General features: G+C 38.7%; 1 protein-coding gene across 1 annotated transcript; it reads left to right on the forward strand.

The window, feature by feature from the left end:
- Positions 1-476: 476 nt before the first annotated feature.
- Positions 477-11,166, forward strand: si:dkey-206d17.12 (uncharacterized protein LOC563108 homolog). Its single transcript, XM_027024234.2, has 6 exons — positions 477-588; positions 2,247-2,806; positions 5,356-5,495; positions 6,151-6,385; positions 6,658-6,758; positions 7,131-11,166. Exons 2-6 carry the CDS (start codon positions 2,367-2,369, stop codon positions 7,982-7,984), a joined length of 1,770 nt encoding a protein of 589 aa, XP_026880035.2. The 5' UTR covers positions 477-588; positions 2,247-2,366; the 3' UTR covers positions 7,985-11,166.
- Positions 11,167-15,435: the final 4,269 nt, after the last annotated feature.

The raw sequence follows: 15,435 nt of genomic DNA on the forward strand, positions 1-15,435 counted from the left end.
AAATAAGCAGAAATACAGGCCTGTCGAGACTTTTGAACGTAAATCGTTTCCTTGATCTAACAGACGTTTTGCAGAAAACGCGAATATTTGTGTCGGTTTTGTTTTTTGTTTTATGACTGAGCTTGTTCATTGGATATAGGCTAGTACAAATGAACGCCAAGGCTGAGGCTTTTTCCTGAGAATCACAACAGTCCAATAACAAGTGTTGATATGAAGTGTTCAGGAAAATCTAGAAAAATAAGACACTTAAGTTACCAAAAATTGCGACGCGACCTTTTTATAAGAGTAAAGAGGGAACTTAGACTTCCTGGTCTTGCCACTGAACATGAGCTAATGACGTTTTCCAACGCCGTTAAACTGCTGTTGGGTTTTGAGCAATGGGGAAGTACGGCTCCTCGAAAACTGCCGCAACTACTGTTATAAAGAGAGAAGCGCACTCCGTGCTCTATGTGTGTGTGTTTGAGAGAGAGGGAGAGATACATTATCAAGTCATAACAGAAAGTTTATGGATTTTGCTTTATACATCTTCAATGACTTGTTAGTTTCTACGGTGAAATTAACTTGCTTCGCTATAACTTCTGAAACCAAGTAAGTCAAGTGTTCCATCCGCACATATTTGCTATGTGTATTTAAGACTTTATCTTAAATCCATTAGCTAACGCTATACCATACTATGCTACGCCGTATGTATGTATATGTGCGTATGTCTCTTTGTAATTTGCAATGTATATGTGTATTTGTAATGTATATGTATGTTTATATTAATTATGATTATCGTCATGTTTGTCTGTTCATTTTAAATGTGCACTGATAAACCTATGTCAGGTACCCTACAGTAGATTATATTTTTATCATATATTCACAGTTCGAAACATGGGTTTATATTGTGTGACTCCAGCATTGGTCTTCCTGATCATTATTTATCTGGAGAATTGTGAGGGATTTCCTTTAAATCTGTTGCTGTTGTTTTGTTTTGTTTTTGGTTTTTGTTGTTTTTTTTGTGTAGCAAAACAAACAAACAAAAAAGACAAAAAAGGACGAGTTACTCAAAAATGGAAAGACAATGCCTTTTGTAACAAGGATGACTTTAAAATCAAGTTGAAGGATAAATCTGCCCTGTACCTATTTCTTAGAACAACTAACTGTTTATAGTAGACAATGCATTTAAATAGTCAGATAGTGTGTGCACAATAGCTAAGCAATTGCCACAGTTACAGGCCCAATTTTAAAGAACCCCTTCCTAAGTGATGGAACCCAGGTGGATCTGGTGGAACAGAAAAATTATCATTTTTTATGCTTCTTCACTCTACTCCTCTTTAAGTTTGACCAATACTTGTTTTTTGTTGTTGTCTGCTTTCACTTCTAACTCACTATCAGTGAAACAAAGGCAGTATATCTTTTCTTGCCTGCGTACACAAACTATTGAGGGAGCTTCCACCCTTTATTGGAGTAACGTGTCAGTGTCGATATGTTCAAAACATAGTTCTCCCTCAATCTAAAGGTTTTGCCCTCCCCATTTTGCTCATGTGCGCTTGTCTGTCAGGGTCGGCCACATGTCCTCTGGACACATAATTGTTGGAATTGGGCAGAAGTTGTTTTGAATATGATTGACAGAAATAAGATTTCTTTAGAAAATGACACCAGCCTCACATGTGAGAGATGTTTATAGAGGATAATTAGATGCAGTATCTGATGCCAGTTCATTTCAGCAAATGCTAATATTCAGACAGTTAGAAGGACCCAAGCTCTTTCCTTACTGAGCATGGAAACACCATTCTGTAGCAGAAGGTGTGTGGATCTTGGTTATATGTCCAGTGACAGGTCAGTTTCTACTGCAATGTTATTTTCCGTGGTTATAACTATGAAGTCAAGGAGTAAGTAAGTCACTGTTCCAATCGCATACAGTATGCGGATTTCTGAGGAAGCCGAGGCTGAAATAGTTAATAACCTCAAACAGTCTCATTCATTTCACTGTGATCTGATGTTACATGTATTCAAAATTAGATTATGTTTTGAAAATTGTGTGATTAATGGCTTAGATAGATTAAGCATATTATTATAGCAATTAATACATCAGTTAAATTGAGCAGTTAAAGTATTATAGAGGCCATATTACACATGGCCAATGAGAGATAAAGTCAGCAGATTTGCCTTTTGAATAGCACTGCAGTATTGAACAGGATCCCAAAGAATGACTTAATGGCACACACATTTAATTAATTAATTACATTTTAATTGATTTACAGGAACAAGCATGTTTTGAGGGAGATGACCACTGGTTTGCTCCCGTCCCTGCCTTGGCCTGTGTTTTGAAAACGCATGCATGTCCTGATCTTCACTGCACATTGTGTCTGTCCTCCTTCCACATGGACTTGGACGCATGGGGATCTTCACCTTCACTGTCCCAAATGTCTGTTCCCTATCACGGTAGCATGCACCAGAGCAACACTGGCCCAGAGGAGGAGCCTACAAATGAGGGCTCTGAGTTCCAGGCACAGCTGGATCAGTTCCGGAAGCTGGGATTCTCTAGTGCCCAAGTCCGGGCTGTACTTATGAAACTAGGGTGCCAAAAAGACACAAACAGGATACTGGGGGAGCTGATACAGGCAGGGGTTGAGACAGAGGAGAAAGAAGAGCCCCATGTTTCAACGGCACTACTGTCTCGTGAAAACGGCACTGACAAGGGTCATGGCAGTCTTGCACCCTGTAAAAGCACCTTGCCCTCACCCACAGACCGTGAGGAAGTTGCCAGCAATAGCAATGACCTCAGACCAATCGTGATCGACGGCAGCAATGTAGCCATGAGGTGAGTGTGCCTCCTATCCCATGAACCTCTGGGGCTGATTCTCTCACTACACTTGAAGCTTCCAGTACTCAATGATCTAAATATCTTTTTTGTGCCAATTTTAAATCAGCAAAAAGGAATATAAAAAGGGAACAATAGATACAAATGTCTCTCTCTCACACACACACACACACACACACACACACACACACAATATATATATATATATATATATATATATATATATATATATATATATATATATATATATATGCGCAGATCTACATCTATCTATATAGATGTGTTTTTTTTAAAGCTATCTATTATGAAATACAATTACTTTATTTAAATTCAATAATGTAGTAACTAATAATGTAGTAATGAGCTAAATTTACTTTATAGTAAAACATTTTTTAATTACCATTTAGTTCATAATAGGGATTTTTGGAAGAAAACTTTTTCGAATGGCTCTTTACGCAGATTCCCATTTTTATATGTTATCATTTTATATTTATTTTATGGTGCCTATTTTTATAATGGTTTCCTTACTTGTCAGTCAAGACTAATGGGATTTCTGCATGAACTGGATAGTCATTTGCAGGTTACCAGTAGTCTGGCAGTAGCTTGCAGTAGTTACGTTTGACTGAGTTTTTCAGAATAACTTCCTTTTATTTTGGTATTTGGTAAATGACTTCAACATGATTTCAGCAACTGATTATAGATAGTAACAATGTGTAAGCCACTTCTGCCTCTCAAAAGGTTTTCATTGGTTCCTTTAAAACCAATAGCCGCATTATACTAACCCTAACCATGTCCCATTACGGGTCAAAGGCATGTAAAAAAAAATTTTTTAATGTAAAAAACAAAACGTGTATTTAGACTGTATTGTATATACTGTGTAAGTTACGTGGGTTATATTACCTCAAGCCCCAGTGGATGGCTACTGCAATACTGTTGCTTTAGTTAGAACCAGATTCTGAATAACATCCTCACTATGATTTTTACTTTTGTGAAATTCATACGGTGCATTCATTTTTAACTCCTGAGGCCTTATTTTGCTCATGAACTTGTTCTGATGAATGTTGTTCCTGTTTCCTGATGCTGGTTTTCCATGGTTGTGCGTGGCTGTCATAACCTTTTGAAACAGTTCCTCTTGAGACTTTTGAAAATTTTCAAAACCTGTTGAGCATTCAACGTTGCGTTTGAATACTAAAGAAACCATCACATACTGAGGCATTATTTTTTAAAACCTCTGCTTAGTCAGTAAAAAAATGAATGATGACTATTAACTTTACAGTATATTAAAGACCATTTAAAAAAAAAAAAAAAAAAAAAAAAAATCCCATCTAACTGGGATCCTGATATCAGGTTGCTACCTTTGTGCCATAGTTAATCTGGATTCTGCTGGTTGGCTAGTTTTAACTGGGGCAGTTGAAAATGGTTCCAGAAGCCCCTCTGGCAGCTGCTCACGTGCCTTGGCAGACTCCGCCGCAAACCATCTCCCCAGTATGCAAATTCCGCTTCTATGCAAATCAGGCCCTTGGGCCCTCCCCGAGGACACTTGATGGGCTGTCAGAGATAGAGAGCGTAGCTAGAGCCGGCCTGATTACATAGTGTGTCCGCCGTCTCAGTGCGGTTGGGTTCCTGCTACTGTACTGTGGTTCTCTTACAGTTTAGCAGAGTTACAGTTAATCTCTGGCATATCTCGATGTAATAATATAGCCTGTGGCTAATGGCAGCTGGTGAAAAAATATTCTAGATGGGGTTGTTTGTAGATTAGTTTATGTGGCTTCCACACGTTTGTTAGAGCAACTTTAAAATCCCTGTAGGAGTTAAGAATTTTAACTTGTACACTTTGATATGTGAAACTGTTATTAATGTGAAAACTAGGGTTAGGGTAAGCTAGTTAACTGTTAGGTAATGTTAACTTAGTTCACTACCTAGCTAACAACGTTTTGAGTGGAAAATATAGTGGTATATCTTGCGAATTGAGCTTGCTAGCGTTCACTAACTGTTAGCTGGCTAACGTTAGCTAAATTAGCTGTGTTTCAGTGGATTAAAACCACTGAAACACAGCTATCTTAGCTAACGTTAACAAGGTGCCAGCTAACAGTTAGTGAATGCTAGCAAGCTCAATTCGCCAGAGATGCCACTACATTTAGATTACCCTAATCCTAGTTTTCACTAGCTTGCTAATTCATTAGTACTATAAATGAAAACCTACAACAAAAAACAACTTGACTAGCTAGCTAACCACTCATCTTAGCAAGCTACTCAGCAACGTTCTCTCAAATGGATTTTGGAAGAGAGATGTCTTTGAATTTGTCGCGTAACCACACTCACCATCATCGTCGTCAGTAGCGTAAGTTGTCTCAACCACCACTGACCAACTTTATCACTAAGGTAACATATCTCTACTCCACTTGAGATTTTGCTGTTTGAGATTTCAGATGATGTTTGCATTTTTACTTTCCCCACTTTAGATAGATCTTGCCAGTGAAAGTGTTTAACAGAGAAATTTACCATCATCTTTCTTTGTCTCTGTTTGTCTCTCTCTCTTTCTCTTTCAGTCATGGAAACAAGGAAGTTTTCTCCTGCCTAGGAATTCAGCTAGCAGTGAAGTACTTCTTGGACCGAGGCCACACAGACCTTACTGTTTTTGTGCCATCCTGGAGGCGGGAGCCACCCAGGCCAGATGTACCAATCACAGGTGAGAGGAATGTTTTTCATAATTTACTTCCTGCTTGTCACAGTGGTTGTTGATATTCCATGTAATACTCTCCACTTCTTTCTAAACACTACAATACATCCAGTTAGGTGAACGTCTACTCATAATTCAACAAACAACAAACCCTGCCAATCCTTGCTGTACTAAAGAGACTCACTTATGCACCTTACATTTCATGTTATTCTTGAGCTCATTTTGAAGTGCAGTGCTGTATAGGTTGGGTGGACACCTTAATAATATGTAACTGAAGAACATCACACCCCTAAAAGAAGGAGATATGGGAGATGAAGATAAGACGCTAAAACACATGAGATTAAAACCATAGCCTGTTTAACAGAGCTGACCAATTTGATCTAGACATTTGTAATATAAATGAATGTTTTAGGCCCAGTCATCAAGCATGGCACCTATCTGCAGCATGTAAATCTGGCGTAGTGTAGAAGGCATGAAATTCATCTTTGAAAACAACTGCCATTTCATATCTACACATAGATGGACTGTGGAATCTCTCCATGGGTGGGTAGGAAGGTATATCTTGCCCTCCTTTTTTAGATGCCATTGTATCTTCAAAGGCTGGACATGAAGTCAGTGGGTAAAACGTGTCTGCATGTGTGCTGGTACGGCTTGATCTCCTTAGACCAGCGCATCCTGCGGGAACTGGAGAGGAGAAAGATCCTGGTTTTCACTCCGTCGCGGCGTGTAGCGGGAAAGCGGGTGGTCTGCTACGACGACCGCTTCATTGTCAAGCTGGCATTTGAGTTGGACGGCATCATCGTGTCCAACGACACTTACCGTGATCTGCAGGCGGAGAATCCTGAGTGGAAGCGCTTCATCGAGGAGAGGCTCCTCATGTTCTCCTTTGTCAATGACAAGTAAGGTCTCTGCAAACCTTGCTGGGCTTGGCTTGGTGGGCTTGGCTTGGGAGGTCTAGCCTGAAGCAGTGCAGGCTAGTGTAGGCTATAGAATTGCTTACTAATGTGTCTTAGTCCTGCAGGACAATGACAGAGTCCTTTAACCTCTTTAAGTATAAATTATGATTGATGTTTTTAGAAAGGTTGTTTTATTTAAATTCCACACCTTTTAATTTTACCTCCTATAGTCTGAGAAGGGTTATTCAGCTCACCTTGCTTTGGCACTTTCAAAGGTTCATGCCCCCAGATGACCCACTTGGGAGACACGGACCTACTATCGACAACTTCCTGCGCAAGACTCCACGAGCTCCGAAGAGACTTCCCTGCCCTTACGGTGAGTCAGCATGCCTTCTCCTGCTTCCCAGTCCTTGCACCGAGTCAGCATGTTTTCTCCTGCTTCCCTGTCCTTATGTTGAGTCGGCATGTCTTCTCCTGCTCCTTGGACTGGCAGCTCCTTATGCAAATATTTTAACCCTGTAGAATTATCCAACAAGTGCTTGCAAGCCAAAATGGAAATATGTGTTCAGGAATGTAAAAGTGCATAAAGAATGATAACTTGCTGATTCTTTGCCTTGAGGAACTTGGTGCTGTTTTGTGTGAGTATATTTAGGTCAATTACAGTGGATTATAGATTATTCTCTTTATTTCCTTGCTTGTTTGCATATCAACATTGATCACTTATTTTCTTATTTTGTTTTGATGGCAGGTAAGAAATGCACATATGGGATCAAGTGTAAGTTCAGCCACCCTGAGCGTGCCAGGCAGCCTCAACGCTCTTTGGCAGATGAGCTGAGGGAGAAAGCCAAGTCAGTTGCGTCACCACAAAGAGCACCCTCTTCAGGCTTGGCGTCTGCGCACTCCACATCTCTGGAGGAGGTGTTGGAGCAGAAACTGGTTCTGGACCGGACCGGACCTCTCAAAAGTGGCCACACCAGCGAGAATGTGCCGGTACTGAAGAGTGGGCTGCGATCTGCTCACAGGAAGTCTCTTCAAAAGCGCGAGCGGCTGGGTCACTACTTGCTGGACTCTTCCCATGCTTCCTCCCAGGAGCTCCTGGACTCCACCCACACTTCCTCCCAGGAGCTCCTGGACTCCGGGCTGGGCTCATACGAGTGCCACTGCACGGAGCTTCGCAGTGGCCGCAATGAGCACACATGCAAAGGGGAGCTCTGGAAGCCCAAGCCCCGGGCTGGCCGGAGGTCTGGTAGCCAGTCCTGCAGCTGCTGCTTCTTAGATCAGTCCATGAGCTCCAGCTCAGGCTGCCAGCACCACAGCATTGGCTTGGGTACCTCACAAAACCCAGGTGCAGCCTCCTACTGCCAACCTCGATATCACTCATATAGCGGAACCCCAACTTCTTCCCCGGTGAAGAGACATCAGAGCAGCCTTCCCACTGCTTTCCCTCCACAGCTAGAGAGAGAGCAGGTCCGTGAGAAGCTCATGGCTATTTTTAACGTCAGGCTTGTGGACAAGGCCATGGATATGTTCCCAAACCTGATGGAACCTGTGGAACTGGCTGTGGAGATTGTCAACCTTCAGTCATATGGGGGTGTTTTGTGAGTTTTGCTGGCTATTTTTGGGTTCATGTTGCTTCTATTGTTAGGTGACAATGGAATGAAAGGATCTCTGTTGTAAATGCTAGAGTTGTGTGTCTAAGGGAAGAAACAAGAGTTGGAAATTGCTAATGCTGCATTTTAACCACAGGGCACTGCAGTTATCATATTTTCAGGTGTAATTGTTTTTGTTTTTTTAATTATTTGTTACACATTTGTTACACACAACTTTCCAGACTAAATCAGATATAATCCAAAAAATGGCTGTAATATGAAACGGCTATAATCCTACAAAACGTCTGAAATCCAATAAAATGGCTATAATCCTATAGAACGGTTGTAATCCTATAAAATGGCTGTCTAAATACTCCAGAAAGCTGACTTTTAATATGTCATGGGCACAGATTGATGCCCTTTTCTACAATGGGTTTGTGCTAAGATATGGCCCTACAGCACGTTTTTGTATAAACTAGTAAATGGAGGACAATACACGGTGTGTAAGGAAAAATATTACTTAAAGAAATCTGATTTCACAGATTTAAGACTATTTTGGCATTATCAACAATACATATAAAATCTCAACATCCTGATGCTGTTGTAGAAATAATACTTGACAAATATTTCTAGTAAGAATCCTTTCCCCCCTAAAATATTACATTTAGTTTACTTGTCAACAAGTGAATTATGGTGAACTTTTGAAATAAAATGGAGAATTCCTGCATGTACTTTTACCTGTGGTAGATGTATTATTAGATGCATTACCCAAGAGCTTGTAGAGTTTTACCTAGTCTTCAGGTCTGGCTGCATTGCTTTACCAGCATGTTGGCACAGAATGTCATATTTTACTATGGTATAACTTTTCCTTTATTTATGTTTAAAGTGTTTGCTTTTTTCCTTTTGCATGGCATTTTGACACATTTACAGTGACAGTTGTTACACAGTGCGTGTTAGGTTTAAAAATGCACTGTATCTTGAGAGGGATACTTATCTTTCTCAAGATGGTTAGCTGGTTTAGAGTAGCTTTTGCTAAATGAGCATTGATAATATGTGACTAAGGTGACGGGTGTGGTTTCTGTTGGCACCATGTGCCATTAACAGTAGTCCTTAAAAAAAAAGGTAGATGCGAGTACACCTTGTGGGTTCTGAGTATTTTCCTGCTCAACATGCTGCAGAGAATTAAGTAATCCTTACATAATCACAAAGGTGTGTAACTAACATGACCTTTCTGTTGCATGAATACCAGCAGGCGTTCTGAATTCCACAACACAACTGTAAATCAGGATGGCTGCGAGTGACAGTAGGATAAGAAAGGAAAGCAATATATAGGCCCTATTCAGACCAAGATATTATGCTTGATTCACACATGTAGTTCAACCTTAAAAGCTATTTCTTTTAGATTACATGTGGTCTTTACTATGTTGATCAGAGATTTTCAGATTGCCAGCAAAGAGCAACATCACAAGAATTTTAGGTCAGGTAGTATATAAAAACAATAATGTAAAAACTGCTATTTCATCATATTTGATTATGCACCTACTGTAATATGTGAAACATATGTCAGTATAAACTATTATAAAATATGTAAATTTGCTATGTATGTTTTCTGTTGATTAGATCCCTAAACTTACATCGTTTGACATTTATTGTGTTACATGCCAAAATATTTATATAGCTCTTCAAATATTGAGAGAATGCATCATTATGTACTAGAAATTAGTTAAATCCCCAAAATACTACATGCCCCTCAGTGGGCTGAATACCAGGATATGATTTTTGCATAATTCCATTTTGTTGTGTGAAAACTGTATATTTGAGAAGACGGTGATGTCCTAGTTATGTCACACTGCTACATAAGGTGGTAGCTGGGCAAAGCAGTCTTTTAATTATTCATGTAGATTTGATTGACTTGTTCTTGTTCTGGGTGTTCATAAACATAAGATCATCAGATGTATCCATGTAAAACTCATGAGGGGACTTGTCTTTCATATTTTCTCTCATGTACTGCAACACGTTCTGCAAGATTAAGTGGCTTTAACCCAGATCTCTGTGACTGAGGTTGTGCATCTGTATTGTAACTGCCATCACACTCAATTGATGAACCTACAGTGCTTGTCCAAGAATGTTTCAATGTGCACATCACTAACATTCCGGCCAGTTTTATATCATTCTCTGATGTCTTTGCATTTATAATCCAATGACGTCTTCGTTCAAGTACGTGTATTTGTACTTCTTTCAGCTGTTAACCATTGTTACAAAAATAAATTCTGTAGTTTTAGCTGCCATGCACCAAAGAATTACATTTAAAGCCTCCCTCCCCTGTGGTCTCAGTAGGATAAAATTTTTTATATTTTACATTTACATTTGACATTTTTGGCATTTAGCAGACTCTCTTATCCAGAGCGACTTAAGTGCTTTGTTACCTACTGATAGAGTGTAATCTAGTCAGTACAATAGGTTAGAGTTCAAGATATCACTGAACTAGAATACTGCTAAATACAGGAATCCGTGCTGATATCTAGAAGTTCACACTAAGCATAAGCTCAGTATCAGACAACGATAAGTGCAATATCAAATAATTTGTGCTAGAGGGTTCAGTCACTCAACAGCAGTATAAAATTTCATAGGTCCAGGATCAATGGACATTCCACAAATAGTATTTTAATTTTTTGTGTGTGTTAGGAGCTCTGTTGTCCTGACAGCCATTAAAAGTTTGTTTCACGATCTGGGTGCCAGGACAGAAAATAGTCTTAATATCATCATTTTTATACTGCTCTTTCCAGCCTTACATGCCTCTGCTGCCGGTTCAAACATTGCTATTAAAGATTCAAAATATTGTATTCAAAGTGATGCTGTCTAAGCCCTTTTATGGTATTTGTGGTATTATGTTGAATTGCAGCCATGGTATGTTGGATTAGGGTGGGAACAAATCTCAGCAGCAGGCCAGAGCTACAGGAGAAGGGGTTATGCAGACACGCATGGAGGCTCTTTGTCAACGTATTACCCATCCCAGACTGTCTCACGTCTGTTGGTGGGTTGGTTTGTTTCTGCTGGTCATTGGAGGGAATGCATTTAGAATCACCACCTGCAGCGGTGCACCAGACATGCTGGTCAGAAGGACTTCTCTGCAGCTGCTGTTAGTGTGCATCACTTTTATTTCATACATACACAGACACACGCATATGTGCTCACACACATTAAAAAGAAAGAAAGAAATGCGTATTTCTGAACCAGCTGAACAAAAAACAATCTTTTGCTTGCAGGAATGTGTGGGATGAACTGTGTTGAAGTCAGTGCCGGTGAGAGTAGTTGTCGTGTTGTAGCAAACGAATAATGTTCTCCATGTTTTGTGATTTGTGGAATGGGGATTGATGGCAGACCTTCTTTGTTTCTTTCTTTTTTGACAGGTGATTTAAGGGTCCAAAACTAGTATTAGATTCCGAAGAAATGTTGCTTAATTACAGTAAAACAAAATATAATCTTCCTGTTGTCATACTGCAGGTGTGCCAAGGCGTTACCTAGGAACTGAACTGGGATGTTGAGGGTATTAGATGTAGACGCACTCAAATTAAAGCCCAACATTAAAATTAAAGCCCATCATTTCTACACTTGAACCTCGTAGTTGTTTTTTCACTGCAAATTCAATGTGCTAGAGTATAGAACCTAAACAAACAAAAAACTGTCACTGTCCAAACATGTTTGGACTGTACTGAACATACACATAATACTTGCTGTGTCACCTAGTGTGATATACCGCAAAGCCAAACAGCTTTGAATTTGTAGGGATTCTGATCCCAATTCTTTCATCCTAATTCACACATCCATGTGTGATTCCCTTAGAGACAGCAACATAAACTTGTTAGTCTGTGATGCTGGATGGGAATGTGATGCTTGTCCATTGTCACTCTAAACATGCCTGTGTCGTCTCCTGCCATTTCAAGCTTGAGACTCAAATGAGATTTTTGCCTGAAAAAACGATTTGAAGATACTCCTTGCATGCAAATAAACACTGAGAATCTAGAGGTCAATACAGTCTCCTGACTCTTCACTGCCAAATTTCTAACAAGGTCTTGAAAAGGTTATGAGAAGTGACTGTTCACTGTATGTTTCAGGTGACTTTTCTTCCTTACTTTGTGTAGTCCTGGTACATCAGGAGCATTACATTCTTTAAAACATTTAATCCATAAATATTTATAGGCCCAGCTCTGCATCTACAAACAACTAATAATACATCTTTAAACATCTTTTTTTCAAATGTTCTTTGCAAAGCTTCCTATTTTAGTTCACAAAATATTTATGTTTGGCAAAGGGAACTTAAAATTTTAAGCCTTAAAGAAGTGGGCTACACCATAAACATCACGTAAACAAAACAGCCATACAAATGCCTGATTGTTTATTTCAATTTAATAAGAATTAAAAATGACCAAATCCACTTCCATAGGATTTCTCAGATTAACAAAACATATCTTATGAAAAAGTTTAAAGAATATGTGTGAATAGAAAAGAGAGTCACCATATTGGACAGCTCCCTTTAGACTGGACAGCTCCCTTTAGCTGGCACAACTGTGATGAGGAAAATGTCACCAATGTTCCAACTCTATTTATTTATTTCATTTCAGTCTGGACCAGCAATTCAGTGTTTAATTGGGCTCTTGCCCTAGTCTTTTTAATGTAGCAGTGTATAAAGTAGAAAGGCATTCTCCAAATAGGTAAACTCATGTAGACATATTTATTACTTGGTAAAATGTCTCATTTCAGACATATGATATGTATACTTCAGACACAGAGCTTTATAAGTGCCTGATCTCCCCTTCTCATACAATACAAATGCTAAAAAAAAATAGAATAATTTTATTGCATGATCATACTTCAATGCAATCAGAAAATGTCAGTGAAGAAGTGTGTGTAAACAGATTTTCCATAGAGATAGCCGTGTAGACCATGTAATAATAATGATTAAATAGAAAAAGAGGATGTGGTGAACCTCTCACAACTGTTAGTGTCAGAGCTAGCAGGAAATAACATTATGGGACTGCATGAAGTCTGACTCTTTGCGTGATTAGGTTCTTTCCAAAAGCTTTGACAAATCCAAAGAAATGTCACAAAGCATAGAGAGAAAATGAAAACATCATGAGCAAGCTGTACTGATGCAAGCATAAATATATTGTGTTCATTTTAACACTTTTCAGAATCTGGGTAATTTTGTCCTGAGAAGATCCCAATAGCTCATGCTGGTGCTCAGTATCACCACTGAAGGACGCTGGCAGTTAGATCTTCAGGTACCTACGCAGAAGCACTGTTGTATGAGGTTTCTAGAGTGGGAGTTCAACCCCCAGTGATGACATAAAATTCTGTAGACTTCAGGCCCACTCAGTGACTAGAACCAACCACTGGAGATATTGGTGCATTCTGAAATACCTTAACATGTGATTTTATCTGCTTTGGAAACCTTTTATATTCTTGTGATCTTGTGATCAGGAAACTCTAAGGCAATAAGTATTAACCTATTACATTAGGGGCATTACTCAACCTCATTATCTCGCAGCTCATCATATTAAACATCTTATACCTCTGAACTACAGACTTTTACAATTTTTTAAAATATATTTTTTTATTTTTTTTACCTTCTGTTTATTCATGGTACAGCTACTAAAGATACTGAACACCCAAACAGGGCTGTCACATTGGGATTCTGTGTTTTATTTAACAATATTGCCCAAACTTTAATTCTGCTTTCTATAAACACCTTTCATATTAGTTTTGATTTAAGAACTAATGGAATTAATGAATTATCATTTAATCCTAACAACTCAATAATAATCCTGGAGTTTAAAAGAATAACAGTTTGCCAAGATGTACAGAATAAGATATAGTTTCCAACAGACTATAGTATTTTAACTACTAGAGATGATTTTAAATCAAATCCCATCAACTGTATTATAATTCTCTTTAGTTGTTATTGCTGTGGTTTCTCCCTAGAAGAAAATCACAGATTAAATCTGAAACAGATTATATCCAACAATATTCACAGTAGTGTGTCAGGTAAATTTAACATAGCAAAGAGTGGGTTAACTGTCCATTCTGCTCAGCAATGGAATGAATAAATGCTTTGAATTTCCACTGTGTAAGAACTGTACAACTAAACTTGCCTTGCCTTGCCTCATGCGTGCGCACGCGCGCACACACACACACACACACACACACACACACACACACACACACACACACACACACTATAATACAATAGATGCTTTTCTAAGCCTGACTCAGTACGCCAATGGCAATGTCCTAGATCTAATCTGTGTTTTTTCTCAGAATAGATAACAACAGTCATAGACGTTATCCTCCTGTGTGGTAGCAATGAGAAACAAAAGACAAAAAACCCTTGCACCCATTCATCAGCAGGGAGAAAGGATCTGTTCTTTTGTTTAAATGTCTTAAACAGGGGAAAGATCTATTTGAATCTGTTAAAAACATTTACATGTACAATATTAACATCAAAATGTACACAATCAAACAAAATATATTACCATTTGAGAATATTGCTAATAAATAACATAAAGCTCTTAATTATCTGACCATCTAAAGTTGCTCAAACTGAGGAAATGCTAAATGATGAAAAGATAATGTAAGTTTAGGTCTAAGTATGAGTCACCTTATCTGGTACCTAGTGAGAAACACCCTTTCCAAAATGAGAACCAAACATCAAACACTAAGCAAGATCTACTGTATGGATATAGTCTAGTACTATGCTAAATGAGCAATGGAGATTTCCCACTCTTTAGGATAGTGCTGACATTTATGGGAATTAGCCTAACTAATGCAGGTCACAAAAGTACACAGGCCAAGCCTCACTTCTGAAAGTGTCTATGCAAGTCAGAACATGCAACTTGCACAAGGAAGAGGTATGTGTCTGCAGACAACCTGGTCTCACTTTCTTTTGGTTGTCATTATCAGATGTTAATGTCAGATGTTTGTGAGACAAGGATTGGGAGGCATTTGAAACAAATGCCTCTTCAGATTTTCATCTCTTAACCTGAGGTTTTGGTAGACTTCTAGCATTATGCTTGATTTATTTTACAAATGATTTTACTGTGGATTTATACACATTATTAGAAACAAGAAATACTGTCAGTAACAGACAGAGTACATGTGTCTATGACAAACTATTCAGGGATCTTGAATGTACATTGTGAATCATTAAGAACATTTGCATTTTTGGCTTTGCCGGGTGAACTACCATAGCTACTTGAAAATATTAAACTGCAACAGCATAAAAGGCATATCTTATTGAAACCAGCCCTTTAAAATTTCAACCCTTTTAAATTTGCTTGCTTTTAGTCTGGGTTTGATGTGGATTTCCATCTTATAAGTGTCCTGAGTAAGAAGAACAGTAGGCATAAAGTTGTGGGAATATGATAATTTAAAACCTCTGTCATAATTTAAAATCTTTCAGTGTGG

The sequence above is a fragment of the Electrophorus electricus genome, chromosome 2 (genome assembly GCF_013358815.1).
Source record: "Electrophorus electricus isolate fEleEle1 chromosome 2, fEleEle1.pri, whole genome shotgun sequence".
NCBI classification, from domain to species: Eukaryota; Metazoa; Chordata; class Actinopteri; order Gymnotiformes; family Gymnotidae; genus Electrophorus; species Electrophorus electricus.